General features: G+C 55.0%; 1 protein-coding gene across 8 annotated transcripts; it reads right to left on the bottom strand.

The window, feature by feature from the left end:
- Positions 1 to 44: 44 nt before the first annotated feature.
- KIFC3 (kinesin family member C3) lies at positions 45 to 24,008 on the bottom strand. Of its 8 annotated transcripts, XM_054079181.1 has the most exons (22): positions 23,282 to 24,008; positions 14,988 to 15,102; positions 13,209 to 13,354; positions 11,782 to 11,911; positions 9,514 to 9,710; positions 7,155 to 7,220; positions 6,592 to 6,735; positions 6,267 to 6,506; positions 5,867 to 6,040; positions 5,585 to 5,732; positions 5,367 to 5,497; positions 5,163 to 5,274; positions 4,778 to 4,959; positions 4,594 to 4,698; positions 4,233 to 4,363; positions 3,435 to 3,558; positions 2,871 to 3,000; positions 2,531 to 2,760; positions 1,763 to 1,897; positions 1,384 to 1,492; positions 1,042 to 1,070; positions 45 to 826 (listed from the first exon to the last, which is right to left on the bottom strand). In XM_054079181.1, exons 1-21 carry the CDS (start codon positions 23,516 to 23,518, stop codon positions 1,066 to 1,068), a joined length of 2,991 nt encoding a protein of 996 aa, XP_053935156.1. In that variant the 5' UTR covers positions 23,519 to 24,008; the 3' UTR covers positions 45 to 826; positions 1,042 to 1,065. The 8 variants fall into 8 exon arrangements, with proteins under 8 accessions (XP_053935156.1, XP_053935155.1, XP_053935160.1 ...); XM_054079180.1 differs by lacking the exon at positions 1,042 to 1,070 and having other exon boundaries at positions 23,282 to 24,007; XM_054079185.1 differs by lacking the exons at positions 1,042 to 1,070; positions 23,282 to 24,008 and adding an exon at positions 20,434 to 20,581.
- Between the last annotated feature and the right edge of the window lie 1,424 nt (positions 24,009 to 25,432).

The following is a 25,432-nucleotide window of genomic DNA, read 5'->3' as shown; positions in this document are numbered from 1 at the left end:
CCACTTGCTTTCCCTTCCAAGACCATGTAAACAGGGTATAAATATTTCAAACACTTTCATCTCGACCACACTGTGATCTCTCTTGACAACACAACTGGTAAATAACTTTAAAATAGCTTCATTTGAGACCACAAAATCCACTCTGGTGCCGTGTAACACAGGCAGCCCCGCGACCGCTCTCCCTCTGTGCCGGAGCGGCCGGTGCGGGGCCCTGGCAGCACTGGCACCAGGATGAACGGCAGCTCGGCTCATGCATGGCACCAGAGTGCCTTCATGCAACAACAGGGCTTGAGAAACCTACAGGGAAAGGAGATGCTGGGATTTTTTTCTGGCTTAAATTGGAGGACGTGCTGTTTCCAACAACATCAGGCAGCTGCCTGGATGTAGTTTTGGAGGAGCCGTGGCCAGGTTGGTCCCATGGGGTAACAGAGACATGTCTAGGGGCTCGCCCAGCTCTGAGCCCCCCTCTCAGCCAGATACCTCTACTGCTGTAAAATCAAAGCTGGAGAGACAGGAGCATCCAGCAGCTCCCCACTCCAGCAACAATCAAGAGTCAGAGTTGAGTCTGAGTGGGGCAAATCCCTGCCCAGCACAGCTGTCCCCCATCCTGAGATGGGGGTCTGGCTGCAGGGAGACCCTGGCCCCATGCTACTCGTGGTGAGAGGTGTCATCACCCTCTGGTCCCGTGTCCTGGAGAGCGAGGGGATGGCATCGAAGCCTTCGTGTCTTCCAGCAGCCATCTCTGTAGCACCATGAGGGGCTGTGTCCTGCAGCAGGGTTGGTGCTGGGGCTGGCACTCATCACACGGAAACCGGCCTCAGCTTCCCTGGGGAAGAGACATGCATGGATCCTACCAAGCAGGGGCCACAGCCACCACTGCCCCAGCCCCGTTCGGTGGCGTTTCAGCGGAAGCTGCCTTGAGCTGACACCATGAGCATCCCCACGAGCTTCCCTGCAAGCGGCACAGGCCAGCACCCCTCCCTGCCCGGGAAGCAGGGCCAAAGCAGAGCCCTCCACCGGCTCCTGGCTGCAGGCACTCACCTGGCAGCTCTGGCTGCCCCCGAGTCAGGCTGAAATCGAAGGGGAGAGAGGTTCAGCCTGGGGGGGCAGTGCCACTGCCCTCTAGCATCGCTCCCCCCACGCACCCTGAGCCACCGGCAGTGGCTTGGCACCTGGGTGCTCTTGGGGAAATTCTAACCAGACTCCTGGTGGCTAATTAACCATTAGTTAATGAGCTGATTACAAATCAGCTACCTCCCCCAGGCAGGCTTTGTCTGCCAGCACCTGGGTGGCACAAGACTGGTGGTGGGCGCCTCCTTTGGTGGAGGGACCCTGGCCAGGCTCCTGGGGTGCAGAGTGGGGCTGCAGTTCCTCACCACCCACCTGAGGTCTGGAGCTTCCTGCGGATGGAGGCAGCGCGGCCAGAGAGCTGCCCTGCGCTGGAGGATGTGTGGCCCCGGCCAGGAGGTGCTGCGGTCCCTGGCGAGTCACCCTAAGAGGAGATGGGGCACAGCCCCATGGTGAGCCCACGCCACGCTCTGGCGGTCCCACGGGGCTGCTGCTAAAGAGGGCTTGGAAGAGCTGCAGTGGCTGGACACACGCTGCTTGGGGACAGCCTGTGTCCTGGTGGACGCTCCCATAGGAAGGTGGCTCCAGGGGACACCCAAGAGCAAACAGCCCTGGGGACCACCCATGGGGGCAAAACAGGGGGATGCTGTGCAGGGAGCGGGGAGAGGAAGGGCATCAGTGGCCCCTTGGGTACCTCCAGCTGCTCCTGGCTGGGCCAGGTGGCCAGCTCAGCCTTGCGGGAGACAGGACCCAGCTCCACGGAGCGAACCCTCTCAGCGAACTTCAAGGAGCACAACGTCTCGCTGGTGTTTTTCTCAGCAGGAGAGACCTGCAGGCAGGCAGAGCAGATAGAAGTCACCCTGCCAGCTGCCTCCACAACCCCAGTGCTCCCCTGCCCCGGCAAAACACACCCCTGCCAAATGCTGAGATGCTATTATTAACCTGTCATTCCCAGGATAGCCCTGTCCATTCACGCCCAGGCCAGCGTCTGAGCCAGACAGATTCCCTGTCACCATCCGCCCTGAAAAGCTGCAGCAGGTGGCAGGGGCTCGGGGACCTCCCGAGGCGGCTCGGCATGGGTGCAGGCAGGGATGGAGGAGCTGCCACAGCATAAAATCCTCCCAGCAAGAGACGGGCTGGGAAGATGTCAGCATGCAAAGACATCATGCCCATAGGGATAACATCCATGCATAGGCAGGGAGGGTGAGATCGTGGACGTCTGAGTTCATCCCTCAACCTCATCTGGGCTGCACAGACAGCTGTAGAGGTGCCACTGCCACCGCGGCTGCAAACCATCTGATGTCCCCAGGTGCAAGCCCAGTTCCCTGCTCCCAGCCCAGCTCCTGCCTCCAGCATCCCTCCCACCTGCCCAGCACTGGAAAGAATAGGGACCAGACCCATCTCACAATCCACACCAACCAGTCACAGGGATGCCAACAGGCGCTGAGTGCCTGGCCCCTACCTGCACCATCATGAGCGTCTTGCTGTCACCGCTGAGCGAGTCCTGCAGCAGGTAGGTCAGCTTGGAGTTGCGGAAGGGCACGTGGCCCTGCCGGGAGCGCAGGGCATAAATGACATCACCCAGCGCCGAGAGGGATTTGTTGATGTGCTGTGCCTCGCGGAGCCGGCTGCCCTCTGCGCCTGATCGCCCGACCCGCTCCGATCCCGCCAGGTCTACCAGGTTCAGCTTCCCTGGGGACACACAGCCAACCCCCCCAGCTGGTGTCAGCACACGGCTCCATACACCCTGGGTATGCCGTGGCCCAGATGCCCTGGTGAGGGGCTTGCTCTGTGGCACCCACCTGTGGTGCGGAGCCCTGTGCTGTGGTCAAGGCCACGGACGGTGACGATGAGGAGGGCGTGGGAGCGGGAGCTGTGCTCGTTCAGGTTGGTGCACTCGGTTACCCGGTTGACATGGCCAAACTCGAAGACCTGGGGGAGAGCCCAGGGAGATGCGGGGTGAGGCCAACCTGCCCCAAATGTGCCACAAGCTCCTCGTGACCTGCGCACCCTCGGGGATGTAACCCAAGTCTATCAGGGTGATGACTGCTGCCAGGTCTCAGCCTGGGCGATGCACCGAAGGCAAAGGATGACAGGCAGGGCGCTGCGGTGACAGCCGGCATCCTGCTAATCCCCTGGGAGCCACCTAGGCCCCACACTTTTATTTTTAACACCCCGCAGCTCACCCCATGGTACAGTGACCGTCACATTGCACTCGGGGACCTATTTTGGTCTCTGTTGCTCCCTAGTGCTCCAGAAATGATCCAGAATTTGGGGGTCACGCACCAGAGACCCCCACCCCACAGTCATTGTGTCCCTGGTGCCACTCTCCCGCTCCTGCCACCACCCCCGCCGTCACTTCACACCTTGTTGATGTCCTCCACGCTCTGCACCCTGAACTCAGTCAGCCCAGGCACATAGAGCTGCCCGCTGCCATCGGGGCACAGCTTGATCTCCAGCTTCTCCTGGGGCTCCTTCCCCAGCAAGTCTCTGGAAAAAAGGTTTCCTGTCATTATCCCCATCCCAGGGGGGCAAAGGGTGCCAGCTCCCTTCTGGCACGGCATCCCCGCTGTGGCTCAGGGCTGTGTGCCAAGGCTGCCAGAGCAGCCCCTTACTCCCAGAGATGCTGCACATCCTATTTATAGACTTTCCCTCTCCAGCTCTACATGTGCTCATTCCCATCCAACCCGGCTCACGCTTCCATCCCTGCTCTTTACTGCCATCCTCATTATCCACGGGGATGCACTTCCAACCTCCTCGTAGCCCCTCCTGCCTGCAGCTGGGCACGGAAGGAAAACATTTCTCATAGTCCTAGCTCCCAGTTAGTACTTTCTAAATATAAAGTGTGGGGAGGCAGGAGCAGGGAGGAGAGGGGGATGCTGCACCACGGCAAGGAGAAGCAGGAGCAATGGCAGGGCTGGGAGCCTGTATAAGTAGTGGAGCTTGAGAGAAAATGCTTTAAAAGGGCAGTGTGCATCGAAAAAAAAATTAAAAATAAATCCTTGCACAGCCAAATCCAGCACCCAAGGCTTGGGAACAACCTCTGCGGCCAAGGCAGGGCTGGTGGGACAGGGAGAAGAGCAGCATGGAGTGATGCCCACCGATTCTGGCTCCCCACCTCCTCCACTCACCCCACCAGAAAGCTTCCCCCATGCTCGCCGTACCTGAGTGACTCGTTGTAAATCTCAGCAGCGCTGACACTGATGGTGTAGTCCCAGTCCGCTGCCTTGCTCCGCACCTCGGAGAAGAGGAGCTGCAGGGCCCGTTGGTTGATCCCTGGATTGGCTGCTGTTCCCTGATGGATTGGGGTGAGAAATGGAGGGGGAAACATCTTTTTGTATTTTACTGTGCATTTTTTTCCTAAGCAGGAGCAAAGCACTGAGGGCTGCGCAAACTGCTTGGCAGCAGCGGTGACCATCACCGGGTCCAAGCTGGCCATCAGCCTGGTTAAGGGAGGGTGCCAAGATGGGTCACCATGGGATAGGAAGCCAAGAACAAGATGGAAGCAGAGCCAGACAAACTCACCTCCATGGTGTAGGTTTTCCCTGCCCCTGTCTGTCCGTAGGCGAAGATGCAGACGTTGTAGCCATCGATGCAGGAAGTGACCAGGGCTTGAACCTCCTGAAACACCTAGTGGGGAACCAGGGAGCATCAGGAGAAGATGGTTGCATCCCCGTCTCATGCCGGCAGTGTGGAAGACAGCACCCACCTCCTCCTGGGACGCTTGTGGAGGGAAGACCTTATCCAGCTCAAAGGACACCTGCTTCCCCTTGTGCAAGAGGTGCAGGACAGCATCATCGTCAGCGTCAAAGGTCACTGCATTGGCTGCCTCCGGGCCCTCACCGTCCTCCTTTGTGATGGGGCGGACTCGCCCAAAAACACGTATGTTTCCTTGGAGGGAAGAGATGCAGTGATGGTTTCAGCCCCATCGCTGCCACCCTCGGTCACTGTCAAACACCAGACTGAATACTGCAGCCGGCTGCCAACTGGACCATCCCACCACCAACCTGAGCATCTCACGGAGACATAGAGCAGGGTGATGATACCTGCCCCCAACTTAGGGACATACTCATCCGCCACCCCCCTCAACACACCTTTTAACCGCACCAGCTCGTTGTGACACTTCTTGCGGAGCTGCAGCTCCCGCCGATACTTGCGCAGCAGCTCCCGGTTGGTGCTGTGCACCTCCTCGATGGCCTGGCCAATCTGGGGGAGATGGAGAGCAGCAGCTCAGCGCCGCCCCCAGCATTCACCCCACTGCACTGGAAGGAGCCAGAGAGGTGGTCCCAGGGGTTTACCTCTGCCCTGGCGCTCCGCAGGGTCTCCTGGAGGAGCAGGGGGAAGTCACGGACCTGACGCTTCAGGCTGTTGTAGTCATGGGTGAGGGTGCGCAGCGCTGGCTGCAGTGTCAGCAGGTTCGTCCGGACGCCTGCAGGCACAAGGCAGGGTGAGGGGTGGGTGGCACAACACCCCAGCACAGCCGGGTGACCCTGCAAGCCCCCTGTCCCCTCCTCACCTGCCAGGTTTTCGTGCACCGCCTTCATCTCCACTTGGGCACGGGAAAACGCCTCCTCAATGGCACGATTCTTCTCCTCTTCCATGGCCTGCATCTCCTCCAGCATCTGCCCATGGGCTCGCTCAAGCTCAGCCTCATACATCACGATCTGGGAAGGGAGTAATGGCCAGTAACGCTGCGCCAGTGGCCACACACGAGCATCGCCTGGTGAGCACCACACAGGCAGGAACTGCAGTGGAGCTGGGCAGGGGGATTTCTGATTTACACCCGTTGCGCTCAGACCTGAGCTCTGAGTTGAGCCGCTGTCTTTTGGGAGCTCTGCAGCTGCTGCTCCATCTCCTTCAGCACCTGCCTCTGCATCCCCACCTGCTCCTGCAGGTACTGGTTTCGGGACTGGCTTTCGCACAGGGCTTGTTTCGCCTTGGCTGACTCCACCTCCACCGTCTTGATAATGTACTGGGGGAAAAACACCCAGAGATGGGCTGTACTGGGGAAGTAGCACGTGAGGGGCCCAGGATGGAGCCGACCTTGGCCCAGGGGGCCTAATTTACAAAATCATGGTGCTGCACTGCTCGGGGCAAAGGGTTGGGTGGCCCTTGCAGTGCACCCACCAGGCACTGCTAAGCACCCAGCCCAGCTCATCTTGCCTGGCCAGAAGAGATGGAGAGCCCATGGTGCTCACCTTTATTTGCTGGGGCTGGGACTTGAGGCTGGCAATGGTCTCCTGGCTGTCCCGCAGCCGCCGGCTCAGCCGCTCCTCCTCCTCAGCTCTCTCAGCCAGGGAGTCCTTCAGTCGTAGCTCCACCTCGGCCAAGCGGTTTGTCTTCTGCTGCACCTCCAGCTCCAGCTCTGCCAGCTTGGCCCGCATCTCCTCTGCCTCCCGCTGCAGCTGGGATACCCGCTCCTGCAGCTCTGCGTTCTCCTGGCCCCGAGATGGCACAGCTGAGGTCGTGTGTCCCATGGGTGCTTATCACCCTGCCACCACCATTGCTATCCCCACTCCTCACCTGGAGGTGGGCACAGCCCTGGCACGGCACCTGCTGCTGCCGCCGCAGCTCCCGCAGCTCCCCCTCGCAAGCCTTCATCTCCTGCCGCAAGCGCTCGTTCTCAGCCGCCAGCAGGTCCCGGTGCTTCTCCGTGTCCGTGCCGCCCTGCCAATGGGAGAGGATAGAAGCCTGCACCCCCCCAGGAAGCCCCAGCCTCCTGCTGCACCCCAGGGAGACCCAGGCTGCCATGTCCGAGAGCCCCCACTTTGGCCAGAGCCCCCTCAAGCTGTCATATCAGGGAGACCCCACTCTGCTGCCCCTGGGGAGCCCCAGCCCCCCGAAGGGCTTTCACCTCCCAGGGCAGAGCGGCAGTGCGGAGGAGCCTTTGCCGGTGTTGGACAGAGAGTCCCACAAACTTGCATCCTTCAACGTCTCCCTCTCGCCTCACAGGGTTCAAACTGCAACCCTGGGGATGTTTTAATCCTTCTACACCCTCCCTGCGTACCCCCTTCCTCCTCAGGGCCCCACAGCTCTGGCGTCCCTTGGGGCAAGAGTGGCTCAGCCCAAGCCCGGCGGCAGCTCACCAGCTCTGAGCGCAGCCGGCTGATCTCCTGCGCCTGCTCCAGGAGCTTCGTCTTCAGAGTTTCAACCTGTCAATGCAGGCAAGGTTACCCAGGAGGCATCTCAGCAGCTTTTGGAGGAGACCCCGTGGTGCCACCCTGGCCACCGACGTCCAGGCTGGCTCGCACCTTCATTACACTTTAATTTTCCACCCTGCTCTGAGCGCCTGATTCATGAGAGCTGATTAAAATGAGTGTTAATGAAAGGCTTGCTTCGACCTTGTTCAACCATGGGTATAATTTGTCCATGTTGAGCATTGACAGAAACCATTATTAAAGAAAAAAATAGCATCATCTTTGGAGAAGGAAAAAACCCCAACCTATATGTAATTGTATTTAAGGAGCCAGAAGTGCCTTGTCCTGCCCTTGCAACACAGCTTCATTTTGCGTTCTCTCTTTTTCTTTCTAGGAAAGCTATCTTTAGAGAAAGAGGAAGCAGGAGGTCTTTAACAAGCCCACATGTCCAATGGAAGGATGCTCCTCAGCCACCCCAACCTGGCCCATCCCATGGGGACCAGCCTGCCCTTCCTGCAAAACCAGGCAGATGTCAGAAATCCTCAATTTTTTTTTGTGCAGGGACCAGTGAGGCTCCCAAGAAAACATGCAGTTATTCAAATATACAGCAGCAGCGAGTGCTTGGCAAACTCCGCGGTCTGGTCGGCTGTGTTTTTACAGGGTTTGCCTGCCTGCTCTGGCCCTCAGCCCCATGCCCAAAACCCAACAGCCACTGGGCGAGCATCGCCATCTCTCCAAAATTTACCCCATCAAGAGCCAGACCTGTCTGTGCACTTCCACGCTGGCCCCCACATCCCAGCCCAGCTCCCAGTTTCCGTGCACCAGGAAGCCGCCACGCTGCCAAACCCCTTGTCCGGATGCGGTAGGGTATTGTCTCATCCCAATAACCAGCTTTTTCTAAGCAACCGAGCCTCCGCGGACCATAATTTAGGAACTGCTGATTAATACCAAACGCAGATGTGCTGAAATGGTGCTGTAATTAATGACAATAAATTATCAAGCCACGCCCTTGCGGAGATGGCAGCGCAGTGGATGAGCACCTCCTGTGCGGCCCCACGCGCTCAGCAAGGCACGGCAGGGGGTTCCACAGGTGAGCTCCACGTGTGGATAGCCACAAGCATAGGAAGAGGTGGCTGCTCCTTCCTGCTGGAACCGGGTTCCCCCTCTCCCTCCACAGCGGCTGAGCGTGTGCCAAGGGCACCAGCCTCACGCTTGAGTGGGAAAATCCCATTTCCACATTCAGTAAGGTACATTATTAAGATCTTATTTAAAGTATTTTTAAAAGAGGGGAGGGACCAAGAAGACAGTCACAGCTTGTTACAGGGAAGCCGCCATCCCGGCTGGCCAACGCGCACGCTGCAGCCTGCCTACTGCTCCCTGTGCCAGCGGCACCTGAAAATGCTGATGCGTCTCCATCCCCTACCTGTTCAGGCATCTCCGGCTGCATCCTGCTCTTCAGAGGTGACAGGGACTCCTTGGAAGCTGGATCTGGCTCGAGACGTGGCCCAGCCATCCCCGAGCTTTGGAAGCCAGGGTCAGTGCTCTGCCCCAGCCGGTACTGGCCGTGCTCGCTACTGAACTGGCCGGCGCAGCGCTGGATCCCGCAAGCGCTCACGCTTGTGTCATGCAGACTATGCCAACCAAATTCAGGACAATTACCTCCACCTTTTTGACACCCGTGGAACAAGCAGAACCTGACTGTAACAGCTTCCACAACAGCCACATGCAAATCCCTTTACAAGCAGCCAGAATTTCAATTTCCCTGGGACGGCCCTAGTCCTCACACCAAGGATGCAGCCACGCTGACACAGGCAATGGTTCTGAGGGGGTGCTGGTGGTTGCCAAAACACTTCCCCCTTCAGTGGACAACTCTGTGCCTACATATTCACTTCACGCCTCCTGACTCTTGAAAGTCAACCAAAATTAATCTGCTGGGTCAGTCTAAGAGCTTATCCTGTCACAGTGGTCCTGCGCTGGGAGGATGGATGATTGCTGCAGGGCTCTGACCTCGATGCCCAAAGCCCTCGCAGCCGCATCCCACCCAAGGAGCCACATGCCCTTGCCAGCATTATCATGGTGTCATTGTAACGTCAGTTGTGGGGCTGGCAGGACAGCTGCGATGCTCCGGAGCAGCTGGGTCCCACATCATCCCTATGCAGCCGAGCAGACAAGATGCTCCATGATGGAGGTCCTACGCTCCCTCCAGGCACTCCCCTCACAGACTGCAAGCAGCAGCACTCTGGCCAAGCCACAGCCTGAGGCTGGAGACCCCAATGAATACCCTCATGTCTCCCTGTCCCCACTGTACCTGGCTTTGCAGCTGGAGAGAGCGGGAGAGCTCGTCGTTCTCCCGGGCAGTGAGCTTCTCCTGCAGCCCCAGTAGCTCCTCCTGTAGTCGCAGCTTCTCCTCCTGCAGATGTGCCATGGAGGCCATCACTTTGTGGATCACCGGGAAGGGCCGGGCTGCTGGCAGACTGGAGCGTTTCCCACTGCAAAGCCTCCCTCCTGCAGCAGGACAAAGATGGAGCTGGTCAAGATCCAGCTGCCTCGCTGGGGAATGGGATGCTACCTATGGGAGGAATCCCCAGGGGCTGCAGTGGAGATGGGAAGGTGGGAAGGGAGACTTGTCAAAGTCCCACAATGAGCAATCGCGTGCCAGGAGTAGCATCCTGAGCACCACAGCCAGCCAGGATAATGGTGGGGATCTGGCTGGCAGAGCAGTGGGAGCTCAATGGATCTGCCAATGCCATAACACAGAGCGTCTGCCCGCACTATTGTGCCTTGTCCCAGCCCCAGCACAGGTCGAGATGCCGCCGCCTCACTCAGATAACAACCGCCTTCACCACGGCGCTCTGATTCATCCCAGCACCCTTTTTTCTGAATGAGCAGATGCTGATGGAGAAGCAGTATGTGATCATGTTATTAAAGACTGCATCATTATACACAAATATAATGGAAGCCAAATTAAAATTATATGTGTACCCTGAATGGCCATATTGCCTAATCCTTGTGTGCTTTCTAACCTTCATAATATTATTTTAAACATCGTTTTCTGTGTGCGAGTAGAGCCACCGGTGCTGTCAGAACCCAACCTGGACATACATCAGAGCCTACCAAATGAAACCCTAAATGACTTGGTGGTTCCCAAGAAGAAATGAGCTGACCTGACTCATTCCCAATGTGGGGATGAGGCACTGCAGTGGGCAAACTGGCATCCAGGAACCCAGCTGCCTGGCACCCTTCCCTGCTTGCCATGGATTTCATCCACTGCCACCAGAAACCTGAGGTTTTAAAGGCAGGAGGCGACGCTGGGAGTTGCTTCGGTGCTTGTGGGCAGATGCTTTATGGGAAACAGCCTGAATACAAGAAGCAAGACTTCATTTGTCTGTGAATCAGACTTTCTACCTTTAAAAAGAGCTAAAGAGCCACCAGAGTGGGCATAAAATTAAATGCTGGGAGCAAACCATTGCCCTGCTCTTGACTACATGCCATGGGACTTATCCAACAATATCTGTAGAAGGCATCATTGGATTCTGTCTTCCCACCTTGGGCTGGATAGCCTGAAACAGCACCGACAGGTACCAGCTTTTCTTTCTTTCTCTGCCAAAAGCTCAGCCCAGCTTAGGCAGGGGACTGTGATGTTCCCTTTAAACCCGACACACACAAACTCCACCCCAAAACTCCTACAGTTAACAGGAACACCAGCTTTCACCCCCTGGGGAGTGTACAGGGATAAAATGAGATTACAGGAGGCACCAGGGTTCCTGCGGACACACCGTGTGTCTGCACACCTCATCCACTCTGAGCCCAGGCTGGGACTGAAGGCAGAGCTGAGTTCAAAGCCATGAGACCTGCCTGCAAGCCAAACTGCCAGGCAGGGGTGATAACACGCTTCTCCTTGCTCCAACACCTTCCTCCTGTAAAAGCATCCTTGGGAGAGGTGATGCCAGCCAGACCTGCATTACATCTACCACTGGGCAGACGTGCTGATGGCAGCGTAGCATCTGAACACAGCAGGTGTAGCATGCTGACCCTTCTGCTTTCCAAAATGCTTTGAAACCCGTTTGGAAAGGTGGTCATTTGTGGGTCTGCCACATGACCATTGCCACACAGACTCCCTTTCTCCTGCACCTCTTCCCAACAGCCACCCCAGACCAGGAGCTGCTTGGGGATGCAGCTAGGGACCATGCCGGGAGCAGCTCCTGGGATGTGTCTCAACAAGCCTGGACAATTCAGTCCTGACTGAGAAAGATAGGAAACCAGCCATGCACACTGGAAGCATTTCCACAAATGCTACATTTTCCTTAAGAGGGAGGAGAGCAATGGGTTTGTTGGTGCTCACCTGCTTTGTTCACCTGGTTAAATAATTAATGGGTTGCCGGGCATCACCTGGCAGCTCACTAGTGTTCAATCTCTTCTGGGACTTGATCCCCCCAATGAGCGCAGTCGCACATCTCTGTGCACCCCAGAGGAGCAGAGGTCCCCTTGACACCTGCTGGCAGGCACCAGGTGTCCATCCTATCGCACACCTCTTCCCAAGCACCTGCTACCACATCCCGGCTTCCTTCTCCCTTACCTGCTTTCTCCAGGTTCATGGTGGAGGCTGTCTGCACTGGTGTGGCAGCTGCCGGCTCACGAGGGGGTGCCGGCGGCTCCTCCGTGGCTGGTGTCGGGGCCTGGTGCCGGCTCTCTGCCTCGCGTAGGGCCTGTGGCCAAGAAGAAATAAGATGGAGAGCTGAGATGCAGCAACTACGCGCATTGTGGTGGACACAGGGCCAGCAGCCAGCATTTCACTGGGCTGGCCAGGAGGAGTGAGCAGGGACGAGGCCACAGAGGACAGCAGGACTGGGGGAAACCCTCCCTCTGAGGGATTTTGGTGTTGGGAAGCTGCTGAGATGAATTTATCATGTTGCTTTTAGTTCTTCCCATAAACAACTTCTTCCCTCAGCTTTGCTATGCTGCTAAACTGAATATTACCTATTTTGCTCTTTATGGTCTTAACAAAGAGACCCTGGCTTGCAAGCAGGTTTGAATGTGAGCCTGGTGAGCCACGGCTTAGGTAATGCCATACCCTGTGGGATGAAGCACGGCTCCAAAAAAAACCAGAGAAGAAACCTGCAAGGAGGGAAAGGAATCCAGAGAAGGTCCTAGATTTCTGTCTGTTATGTCTATCACCAGCTTTCAGGTGAAAAAAATAAATCAGTGGTAAAAAAGCACTACAGCATGGGTGCTTTCAGAAAGCTGAGCTGCCAATTGGTCGAGCTCACTCCCTGTCCCACTCAAAAGTGCCTTTTACTTATACTTTATCCCAGAGCCCATGCCATCGCCCCACAAGCCAGTGATGCTGGGGAAATCCATCCCACTTCAGGAGAGGGGTGAATACTTGCTACAAGCCAAATGTTTCTGAAAGTAATTGGGAAGGAGGCAGCAGGAAGGTCCTCCTGGAGAGCAATGTGTCTACAATGCGTCTATATCTGAGGCTCTGGGAGGGTTCTGCTGGAAGGAGTTCATCAAGGCTGGTAGAAGATAAGAAGGTGTTTTCCTTCTTTTCAAAGAAGGAGAATTCAAATAAATTTATCCGAAGCCCAGAATAAACTGCTGGCAGCAACACCAGTACACAGAATCCTGACACTGTCCCAGCCATAGTGGCCTTCCTCCTCCTCCTCCTCCATCCCGCTGGCAAACACTATCTCACAGTGCTGCATTTTCTTATCGCCCTTCTGCCTTGAGCTCTCCTACCTACGTGACACAGAAGTGACCCAGAAAATGTTATTACGGGCTGTTCCCTGGCACCTTTCTGATTTTCCTTCTGACCTTCCCTCCCAGCCCAGGAAGCAGCTCTGCTCCAGGCACACGGCACTGGGGTGGAGGTGGAAACCAGCTGCAGTGATGGGAGCCAGCCAGCTCCCCGCAGAAGGATGGCCCAGTAGGGTGCAGGTCATCCTTCCCACCACCCCAAAACCCTCTCCCCACCCGAGCCGCAGCCGGCTCAGTGCTCCTCACCGGGAGAGCCAGGCAGTGCCCGCAGGGGTTTGCAGTGTCCAGCCAGCTCACGCTGAGGATTTTATGGTGAACCAGCGCAGGCAGCAGAGAAGCCTGGGGAGAGGTACCTGCTCCACTCCCGGTGACGTGTGTGTCCTGCCCGCAGCCTGAGACGGAGCGAAAAGTGTCACTGGATCAGGATGGACACAGCCTTCAGCCTTTCTCAGCAAACCCACCTCCTCCTCCCCACCGCCACCACTGCACCACTGTAGTGGAGACAGTGCACAGGTTTTATTAAAGATGTTAATTATGATAATTAGAAAAATTAACCCTCCAGGGGCGGAGACTGGTTGCCAGTGACTAATAATGAGAATTCAGGGTGTAGCATCCATCTATCCTCTGTGGGACCAGATCTGTGCCCCCACTGAGGGCATCCCATCTCTGCCCCTCACCAAGCTGCTCCGCTTCCTGCGATCCTATCTCAGAAAAGCAGCGAAAGCCATCTTGCATCACTGAAACCGGATGGACAGACACTGCCCACATCACCTCCCTCGACTGCCCCCAAATATTTCCTTCATTTGTCATGCAGCCAAACCTGAAAGCAACGAGGGCAGCATCTCCCTGCCCTTCTGAGCCACACAGAAGGGAAACAACATCTCAAGGAGCTTTTTCCCATGGCTGTGTGCTCCTCTGCTGCAGGTAAAAGCAGCTGGTGAGGTTGTCCCATCAGGACTTGCCTGGGGACCCTGTGCCCCCTCTCTATCCGCCTGCCACAAGTGCTGCTACCACCGCAGGCAGCCAAATGGCTTCTCAAGCAGGCAGAAAAAAAAATCAACAACCCACAAATAAAAACCTCCTAAGACAGGCTTCTTTTTCCCTAAAATCACCCAGAGGTGCTTGGGTCAGAGGTAGAATCAGCATCTGGAGGGAGATATGCCCCGATGAAGTCAGTGCATCGCACTAGACTTCTTCCCAGCCTGTTATTAGCCATAACATTTCGTGCATGCCTTGAAAATCAAGCGTTTCCACAGCACTGGCAGGTGCCCAGATAAAAGGCAATGAGTTTCCAATCCTAGTAGTGGCAGCAGCAGCCGCCAGGCAGAGGAAGTGCTGAGAAACCCGTTTTTTTGGAGGCTTTGATGTCAACCAGAGTTCGGCTGGGCCAACACAAATGCCAGGGAAGAAGCAGTGCCCAGCTAAGTGGCTGCCAGCACACAGGGGAGAGAATGCTGAAGCCAAGAGCAAAAGAAGCCCAAACAAGGGGGGTTCAGCCTCTTTCCTGCATGAAACCCATCCGGCACCACTGGCAAGGGAGATAGGAAGGGCTGTTTCCCAACAAGCAGCCGCAGGTTGGGGCAAGCAGCTGCCCGCCCGCCTACAAAACAGCTCAGCTGCCACAGAGGAAAGTCCTCGACTAAACTCACCTACAGGGTCTGTGCACCGGAGAGAGATAAGGAGCTTTTCCAAGGAGCCGAGGCTGGGCAGAAGCGAGGGCCCGGCATCTTCCCTGCTTTGCATGCCGCTCCGTTTTCTTTTTTACATGTCAAATCTTTAACTCTCCCGTTTGGAAGGGCCAGAAGGGAGACGGAGGAAGCTCTCTCTGCTCAACCCCCTAGCCACCTACCACTTTGTGCCTGCTTCCAAGCCTCCGTTTCTCAAATCCCAAGCCTCATCCGGAAAGAAATGTGAAAAATGCAGGCTGGCCTGTTCTTGGCCTCTCCTTCTCCAAGCACGAGCAAGGGCGTGAGTGTGCCAGGCTGAGCCCCAAGGGAGAAGGATGAGCCACTGCGCCGTACTCACCGTCTAGGGGAAGGTCCTTCGTCTTCCAGGCAGTTCTTGCAGAGGACACGTATCCCAGATCCCAGGTTTTGTGGGATGTGATCATGGCACAGGGTTCCCGAGCGCAGCAACACCTCTGCGGGTAAGCGCAAGGAAAGACATCTCAGTCTGCCTCAGTTTCCAGCCATGAAATCCTAGGAGACACTGCTGGAGCAAACCATGATGGCAACACCGTCCACGAATCCACAATCCCGTGGAAAGTCGCATTAATCCCAATTCCAGTCCCGGGGTGCCAAAAGCCGCGGGCTCCCTCCGTGCTCCCAGCGGATGTGACCTAAACAGTGTCTGTAATTAATTTACTCATTCCTGAAGCCTTTCCAGGCTCCTCCTAACTGCGAGTGGGGGGGATGCATGTAGGAGCTCGGGGAGGGCGAGCAGCAGAAGGGGTGCAGAGCTGCGGGGTTCCTTTGGTCTCCCAGACAGCGGTCCCGGTCCCAGTCCTGGTCCCTGTCCTGGTCTCGGTCTTATCCTGCTCCTTGTTCCTGTCCGGTCCTTGTCCTGGACTCTGTCCCAGTCCTTATCCCTGTCCTGGTCCCCGTCTCTGTTCTGGTCTTACTCCGTTCTCCTGGTCCTGGTCTCGGTCTTATCCTGCTCCTTGTTCCTGTCCCGGTCCTTGTCCTTGTCCTGGACCCGGTATCGGTCTCAGTCCTCTCTCCCGGTCCCAGTCCCAGTCCTTGTCCCGGTCCCGGTTCCAGTCCTAGCCCCAGTCCTGGTCCCAGTCCTTTCTCCCAGTCCCTGTCCCGATCTCGGTCCTTGTTCTGGTCCTTCTTCCTATCCCGGTCCCGGTCCCGGTCCTCTCTCCCAGTCCCAGTTCCAGTCCTTGTCCCGGTCCTCGTTCCCGTCCCGGTTCCGGCGTTGGGGAGGCGCAGCCCCGCCCCGCGCACCCCGCGCTGATGCCGGTGCCGGTGCCGGTGCCGATGCCGATGCGCAGAGCCCCGGCAGCGCCCTCCCCGCCGGTGCCGGCTACCGGGGAGCCGCGCTCCGCCCCGCGTGCCGGGAGCCCGCCAGCCCCCCAGACAAAGGCAGCCCCGGTGCGGTGCAGCCCGGTTCCCCGCTCCCGGTGCCTCAGGGCCACTCACCGGGCGCGGCTCCGCCCTCCCGGCGCCTTCGGTAACGGAAACGCCGCGCTCCGCCCCCTCCCATCGCCATGGAAACCCCCGCAGCCCCGCCAGGAGGGGCTCCCGCCGACAGCCCCGGCGGCCCCGGTGCAACGGAACCCCCCCTGCCGGAGCCCCGGGGGGCAGAGAGCTGCCCGGTGCCCACCTGAGCCCCTGCCCAGAGCCCGCGGGGCCCCGCCACGCCCACGGTTATCCCAGTGCAGCCCCGCTTACCCCAGTGCACCCCCACTTACACCAGTATGTCCCCATTTACCCCAGTGCATCCCCACCTACCCCAGTGCATCCCGTTACCCCAGTGCATCCCCAGTTATCCCTGTATGTCCCCAGTTCCCCCAGTGCATCCCCAGCTACCTCAGTATGTCCCCACTTACCCCAATGCATCCCCAATTAACCCAGTGCATCCCCACTTACCTCAATTCATCCTCAATTACCCCAGTATCTCCCCACTTACCCCAGTGTGTCCCCACTTACCCCAATGCATCCCTGCTTACCCCAGGGTGTCCCCAGTTACTTCAATACATCCCCACTTGCCCTTGTACACTGCCAAGTTACCCCAGTGCATCCCCAGTTACCCCAGTATGTCCCTACTTAGCCCAGTATGTCCCCAGTTACCCCAGTGCATCCCCAGCTACCCCAGTATGTCCCCACTTACCCCAGTATGTCCCTACTTAGCCCAGTATGTCCCCAGTTATCCCAGTGCATCCCCAGTTACCCCTGTGTGTCCCTGACTGTTTACACCCCAGTCCCAGTGCTTTCCGGTGCTCCCCATCCTGCTGTGCCCCCCTCCCGGCAGAGCTCACTGGGCACTCCTGCCCTCTCGTCTCACACCGAATCCCTGCACAGCACTCTTCCCTGGGGAGGACAATGGGGTCAGGGCCACCAGCACCACCAAGAAGGTGACCATGGTGCTGCTGACCCATATGGAATCACCGAATCATAGAACAGTTTGGGTTGGAAGGGAATTTAAAGCTCACCTAGTTCCAACCCCCCTGCCATGGGCAGGGACATCCCACTGGATCAGGCTGCTCAAAGCCCCATCCAACCATATGACGAAGACCAAAGGTGACAAACTGCGCCCTCAACCCCACTGTGTTCCCACTGTTCCCAAATGCCAAAGCATCACCTGGCACCGATGCAAACTGGCACCCCTGGCTCGCTGGGGCCCGAGGACCCATATTTCACCAGGAAAACAACCTGTTTCTAACCTGCAGGCGTGAAGAAAACAGCACAATATGCCCCGAGACCTTTCCGAAGGCCCTGGTGCCAGAAAGGCAATAAAAAGTTCTGGTTTGAATATAATTTATACGCATTTTTAAGGTGTGATTTGTATCTACCTGTCTGTATTGCACACACAATCATTATGTTAATGGCTGGTTTGGGTGACACAAGTTACTCATGACTTGTTCATGGTAATTAACTGGCAGTACCGGATATTTCCCACAACAAAACTGTACTTGGCATTGTGGCGGGCGCCCTATGCTGATGGCTCACGTCCGCACGCCTGACGTAGGGATGACCTGGGGGCGCATGGGTCCTGGGCAGGTTTGGGGATGGCTTGGGAGATGCAGGTTTGGCTCCAGAAGAAGGCTCTGCTCGCCAGGAGGATGTGCTTCCCTCCAGCCAGCTGTCTGTCACCTCCCACTGCAATCACAGCCTTTCTCTCACCCCTGGCTGGGTTTAGGGCAGGATTTAGCCTTGTTCTTTCCCATTCCCAGCTATGAGCCAGCCCATGGATGAGAGGTGATGGGGAGTGCCAGGGTGGAGACAAGCCACTCCAGCCACTCGCCCCAGGGAAATGGGGCTGGGAAGGGTCACCTCCGTGTCCTCATGCCATCTGCCCTGGTGCAGTGCCTCAGTCCTGAGGAGCCAACACCATCCTGTCTCAGCAGCTGCCTCCACCTCTGCGCTGGAGCTGCCTTCCCCCAACAACCAGTGCAACAGAAAAAAAAACAGCAAAAATCTCCCAGCTTCTGCAAAGCACCACCTCCCTTTCCTTTTAGCTGAGGTTTATTTCTGCTCCCAGTGCAGAGCCCTCCGTGTGGAAGCATACGTGTGTGTGCCTATAGACACATGTATATACGTACATCTATGTACCCACAGAGGCCTTAAGCAGTTGCATTGGTTTGCATAAATATCGTCTTATCTCTGCAGCTCCTTTGGCTGGTTTGGTGTTAATATTGACACACATAAAATCCCTTTCTACTTTCTGATAGCAGCTGTAATGCCATATCATCACTGACTTCATTTATGAACTGTAAGGGTAAAATAAATGTTTATGTAAATGGCTTGAAGTGATAAGTAATTTCCTGGCTTTTGAATGCTTCAGGTTTTTAATGATATTGCAATTATGCAATGCATGTAGGTCGAATCAATTACATCAAATAAGTCAAAATTAACCAGGCATATGTGTGAGTTCCTCAGTTTAGAAAAATAACTTAATAGAATAAGCATGGAGGAAAAATGCAGAAGAGGTTTAATGCCAACAGCCATGTTCAAATAGTCACCTGTGAGCATTAAAAAACCCTTTCTCTCTGAGCTGTGGGGCTCATTTTCAGCAAGGACAGCCAGCAGTGACAGGATCTCCAAGGATCCAGAAGTGGAGTTATTTAAGGCTGGATGCACACTGGTGGCCAGACACCAGCTCCATTTCCCTTGGCTGCAATGCTGTTTAGCTCAAGGGAGTGCTAGAAATCCCAGAAGATGCCCGCTGGCTGCCGGATGGGCTGAGGGGCTGCAGGGGCAGTGCAGGAACCAGGCAGTGGGCACCCTGCTTGCACCACGATCTCTGAAAGGATTCACCTGCACTGGCTGGCATAACCTCAGCTTGGTCCTCCAGCGATGCTCTGGTCTTCCTTTCCTTGAGTGTCACGTCTCTGCGACCTGAGTGAGCACAAGCTGACGACATCGCTGAAGGTATTTTTAGAAACACCGCGTTGCAGGCAGGCAGAGAAAAGCCAGCAACCGGCCAGGCTCGTTGCCAACGGCATCCTCGTGCGAGCATCCAGCAGGTAGCGGGAAGGCTCGATAGATCGATGACCGTCAGCATTAAAACACAGTTGCCCTCTGCGGACAGCGTGGGCCCACCACGGGGCACGGTGTCCCCGGCGCGAGTTCAGCTCTGTGCTTTTAGCCCAGCCTTTTCCATAGCTGAAAAGCATTGTTGTTGCAATGCTGTTAAGTCAGGCAGGTTAATTCGCCTTTTACTTGGATGAAGGGAAGCTCCAGCAATCGATATGCATCACTGAGAGGGGCCTTTTGCATTAGGCGTTTGTTCTGCCCTGAGCAAATATTTAATGAACCTACATCTGTAAGACAGCTACAAAAAATCCCCTAAATCCCAGCAAAAACTTAGCTCCCTCTCACCTCCTTTTGAGCGATCCAATAACCCAGTCTAGGAATGCAGGCAGGAGCATACCTGAAGCTTTCTGTATATTGGGATGCTCCCTGTAGAGAAGTCCCACCAGAAACACCAGACATCATGAGAACGTGTCCCCAGAGCACAATTAATTATAACTCAGCTCTAATTGTTCTAATTTTGCGTCTCCTTGAGGAGGTGAGGGGATTTCTCAGCATTGCTGAGGTACGGTGTGCCGAGCTGACACTAAACGCTTACCAAAGCAGGAATGACCCCCTTGCATTCCTACGTTGCCCTTTCAAGCAAAGATAGGAGATTTAATTAAGTCTTAGCATGCTCACGAGAAATTTAATACTCATTTTAAAGTTCACTAACTGAATTAATTCAACCCGCAGGCTCCGATCCTTCAGATAGGGTTGTGTCGAGATGGGTGGAGAGCGGGAGCTGCAGAGGGATGTTGCAAGGATTGCTGCCTAAATCCGATGCACTGGGATTCTACCAGCCCCAGCAGCAGCTTCGGAGGGGTGCAGGGGGCTCTGCAACTGCTCGTCTCAGCACCCCTGGCCAAGCCCCACGAGCCGGCTAGGCTGGGTTTGGGCTGCCAAGGTGTCAGGCAGCAGCTCAGGGCAGCACAGAGCCAGGACAGGGCTGGGAGCTGCTGCGTGCCACAGGTTGGCTCTGCCATCCCCCCCTCCTTTATATCAAGCAGATAATAAAAGCAACATCTTTTTTCTAACTGCTATATTCAGGTAAAGAAAAATTCTACAAGCCACATCGCAACAGAAAGCAGTGCTTGTACGCAGTCAGGCGAGTGCAGTGCAAGACATAGGAGTCATCAGAGCGGTGGCTCCCCCTCCCCTCCACATTTCTGACCTCATACTGTCGCAGAGACGTCTAACCGAAACCTCAGCCTCCATCTGTCCCTTTTACCTACCTTTTCTCTGTGTCATATTTTTTCAGCTGGCTTCAGGTACGGCTTGGGTTTATCTCTAGTGTGTTTGTGCCTCCTGTAAGCGAAGAACCACGGGGCTCGCCCTGTGCCATGGCAGCTGCTGGGGAGCTGTGAGCCGCTCTGCGAGAGGACCGCAGCTCACCTGCTAAGTCATTAATGTTTCATGGCATTAGCCAATACGGGCTCCTGCTTATAAAGCACTTCTTAGAAACCAGGCTAAGAATAAGCACGAGGTGCCCTGGCTGAGGCTAAAGCTGCCCTGTTGGTTGAGGGATGCCCATGCTGCTTTGAGCAGACCCAGTGAGAGGCAGCTTGATACCAAGTAAATTCTATCCACAATGTTTCATCCAGCAAATAAAAATCAAGGCTGTACTGGGAAGATCGCTGCATCCCAAGCAGGAGGTCCTGGAGTTCCCAGTCTGGCAGAAGCCCACCAGTGGTCCCCTGGGCAGCCCCTCTAAGGCATCCTTGAGACCCTCTGCTTGGGACGTTGTCCTTTCTGCAATTCTTTTTAAACAAATAAATAAATGTATGAGGATAGACACTGCAGGTGGGCAGTTGGGATCTTTTTCAGGGTTTTGCTACTTCTGCTGATCATTTTCTCCTTGAAGCCCCTTACCCTGTCTGGGTGACACCAGTAGCAGGGCATGTCAAGACAGGGTTAGGCTCTTCTCTTCACAGGCAAGAGTGATGGGACCCATCTCCTTTAAAAAATATTTTCAGTTTTCAGAAAAAAACATTACTTTTTAGTGTGCTTGACTTTGGAGAATAAATGAAGTAAAAGCACTAATTCTGAATAATTTAGGAAATACAGTTTTTGGGGCTGATGGAAGTATCTGTGTGATGCTGGGGAGCTGGTGGAATGCAGGGCTCGCTAATAATATCCAGCTAGTTTAGGCATGGGAGCAGGTAAACTAAGAAGAACCTCTACAGAGAAGAGGGAAATAGCCCTGTGGTGCTAAAGCCAATGCACCCATGTACAAGAAAATATTGTGACAGCAGGTAATCCATGAGACAGGCTCAGCTGCATCCAGACTGCAACGCGAAAGCTGTGCCCAACAAAGAGATGAATATGCAAATGAGGTGGGATATTCCTCGATGGAATTAAATAGCCTTCCCACTAACCGGCTTTGCTCGATATCGAGCTGTCTGCAAAATCCCGCTGCGAGTCCATCCTGGCATGGGTACAGCCACGCCAGCCCAGCAGGCTCTCAGTGCACTCTGTGTCACCTATAGATTTTAATGTGCTCTAGGGATGTTCAGCGGATGTGGCTCAGCCACCCCAATGTCCCACCGTGCCTCAACACCAGCACGCTCAGGATTCTCTACCACCACCGCTCTGCAGCTTTGAAGCCCTCCAGCAGGACAGAAACAAGCCTCCCATGCTTTATTGGCACCCGTTACACATAATAGGTGCCTGTGCCATCTCCTGGGTGGGCATCACACAGCCCCTTGGCCACATCCCAGGGGTGCACCAGCTCAGCCATGCCCAGAAGTCCTTTTGCATCCGAGATCTCTTTTCCCTGGTGCTGTGAGGATGCTCTCACCGCCTCCGTCTGCTGTCAGGCAATCCCTTCTCTGCTATTATCTCCCCTGAGCTGGAGCATGACAGCCCACCCCATGCTATCACATCTTCCCACTTAACAAGGGAAAAGGATGAAGCCTTTCTAGGGTAACTTACTGAAACACATTTCATGGTGAGCTAATTATTGTGGACCTAACTAGGACCAAATTATCTTTTTTTTTTTTCTTTCTTCAAAGGTGCTATTGATAATGGTGAAGAAAACTGCTCTCAATTAATAGGGAGAGTCACCAAAGACATCCATAAAACCACCTGCCAAAATTTTACAGGGAGAAACATTTTTTTCCCCTTAAAGCTTAACACACAAAGATTCATAACTACTGCAGAAATTCACACTGCTTCAAAATAAAAGCGCTATTTCTTGTTCTTGTGTTGGTGCTTCAAAGCCTTAGACTACAGAATGGAAAATTGCAATAAAGTGCCAGGATCTGTTCTCAAAGCAGGTTTTACACCCAAGGAGGGACTACTGGTTCCCGGCTAAGCCAGTGGAGGTTGGGGAGACAATCAAAGGAAATGTTAAGTTCCGGCCTCCTGCTAAGATTTAGGGAAAAACGGAGCAGCGCGGCACTGTGCAAGGCTATTTTAGAAAAGCAAACTTTTACTTCTACGCCCAATGAATATTAAACAGTCACACGCTTCAGCTCTGCTGCCTGCGCCTGGCGCTGCGTGAGCAGATTTAATTTGTCTTTATGAAGAAGAACAGCCCCACACCCATATTTCTATGCATATGCCTTAGAGATGAATGGAATGTGAAGGGTGAACCTGAGTCCTCTCCACCAGGAGATCCCTTGAGCAATCACTCACAACTGGAAAAACAAGGAGGCAGTAAGGAAAATCTGGCAGTGCTGGCAGGAGGAGCAGGCGGGAGGTTTTATGCAAACTGACAAAGAATAACTGCCAGCTTGCTGCTATTTTTCATTCAAACCTTCCCAAGCTTTCAGGCCGATTTCAGGTTCTTAGCCAGGCATTGGGTGAAAAAATAAGGATGAGGTGGAGAAAGAAATGGTATTCAAGGTGGTACCAGGGCTCTCCTTTCAGCTGTCTCTGCCTTCACCCCACCAGACATTAAGTGCTGCATAATTAAGCCCTTGGGAAACAGCAGCAAAAGAACTACAGAGCCTGTGTGCAAACATCCAGGCACCTTTCATGAAAACAACTCCCATCCAGAGGCGTTTTGCCTGTTTTCATCCCCAGTTTTCGCTTTTGACACAGACCCCGTTCCGCTCACCCCCAGCCCACCGCTCTCACCTGTGGGCCCAGCCACGCCAAGCCTGGACCCTGGCATGTTTTTCGGAAGCATCTTCCTCCACGTGCCAATCTCTGCATGATGTTGGCAGGTCGGCAGAAATAACCCTTGAGGCTGCAGCTCTTGCCCTCCTCGCTGCGGGCAGGGATGCTCTCCACGGCCTGCATCCCGCTCCTCTTGCTGCTCACCTTCTTCCAGCCCTGCACTGACACTCCTGCTAGTGCACACAGCGCGTGCATGGCCCACGTGGATGGGGAAGAGATGCTGGGCTCTGGATACAGCCCGTGTGGACCTCTGCTGGAAGCCACCCTCGGACCCTGGCACCGAGCTGGGCTGGTGTGGCCAATGCTCACAGCAGCTCTCTGAGGTGAGGTGCTTCACTGCGTTTTTCCACACACGGTGCCGTGCAGCTGGAATGCCAGCACTGAGAAATCGTTGTCCTTTCAACAGGGGCTTTGCCAACTCACTCCCAAACTCAGGGATTCCAGGGTGAAGCCCCTCAGCAGTTCTCCTCTCCCCTTGTTAAGGACTAGTAAATGCTTTTGTAAAGACGTGGTGGTGCCCAATGCCAGAGGGTCCCAGCAGCTGATGCAGAGCCAGAGTGGCAGGATTCCCCCAAAAGATGCTCCAATTGCTGTCAGCCTCCCCAGTGAATGAAAGCAGAAGATGGTTTCCAGTATCCAGTGCCACCTTCACTGCTGAATTTCTCAGCCTGTGCAAACCTCTGGTGGCTCTGCCCCATCCATGACCAGAGACAGAGAAAGAAACACCCTCTCCACTCCCATCTGCCAGTGCATTAAGAGAATGAGAGCCGATTAAAGTCCGTCCTCTCCCGAGCACCATTGGTCTCAGACAAATTGCTGACACAACTTATTTAGTAGCATCGGTGGACTTTCCTCCTTCCCCAGACATCCAGATTTAGATAGGTTTGGGGTCACTCAGGTCTGAGCTGCTCTGAGCACTGTCTATAGTCAAAAGTGGTTTAATTGCACAGAATAAGTGGCTTTGTTGGATTTTTTTTCCCCATAGCATGTAAAAAGATTGGCTTGGGCACCGGCTTTTCTTGCCGACCTGCTCCTCCACTCGACACCACACATGGATATTGGGATGGGATGAGAAGGAGCTCGGAGAAAAGTGCTTCTGCGTGTCCACACCACCCCATCAACCTCCATGGTTGGACAGCCCTGTGGCACCAAAAGCTCTCCCGTCTCTTGAAGCAGGCAGCCGGGAAAGCCCCATGTCCTTCCCACTAACCTCCACCTGCCAACACTTTCTAAAAGGCAGCCAAGAATGCAGAAACTGAGAGATTTGCAAAATAAAGAGCTATCAAATGCAAACACCTCGGTTCCTGCGCCAAGACACACAGATCATATCAGGTGAATTTACAAAAGGAAAACCGCCCTAATTAGCGTTCAGGAAAGCACTTTAATAAGAAGCACGTTAGTGTAAAATGCAAGAGTGCCAAGAGGTCAAGTCCTTCCTAACACCAGAAAAACAGGAAAGAGGGCAGAGCCAAGCTCTGCCCGCCCAGGCTGCAGCACCTTTTCCTCACTTTTTAAATACTACTTTAGGCTATTAGTGAGGAGTTTACAAACCCCAGTGCCAATGCCCAGTGGCACTGTACACAGCGGGCTCTGAGGCTCAGAAAGAAAGCCAGCAGTGGCCAGCTCACCCTGCGGAGGGTTAGGCAGCCCTCACAGGCATCTCTCCTCCTTTTTGAGGCATAGAATAGGCTTTATAGCTGGAGATTCCGCTTGTGACGAGGTGACCAGAAGCCCTGTCAATGCTGAGCCCCATCTCACTCGTGGCTGTGACAGCAGCTGGTAACCATAGCAGCAGAGAGATTTGCACGTGATATTGGTATTTCTGCAGTACAAAAGGGTCTCTTATCTAGAATGAGTAACTAGTCTGGCTGGTCTTCATTCTTCTCGTTATTGCTAAGAGAAAACGGCACAGCATAGCCCACACCATGCTCACCCTGGGGAGAATTCGGACCATCCACAGTGAGATCCATGGACTAAGAGGTGTTCCAGGACATGAAAGGTTGCTCAGACAGGTGCTGTGGCCACAGCCCCACTGCCGGGAGGCAGACCCAGCCCACCACTTCTCAACAGTTTCAGCTGGAAAGAAAGCATGGCCCTGATCTATCTCAC

Source organism: Cuculus canorus, chromosome 13, assembly GCF_017976375.1.
Source record: "Cuculus canorus isolate bCucCan1 chromosome 13, bCucCan1.pri, whole genome shotgun sequence".
Lineage (NCBI taxonomy): Eukaryota > Metazoa > Chordata > Aves > Cuculiformes > Cuculidae > Cuculus > Cuculus canorus.
Note: the sequence above shows the minus strand (reverse complement) of the source record. Positions and strands in the feature narration are given on the sequence as shown.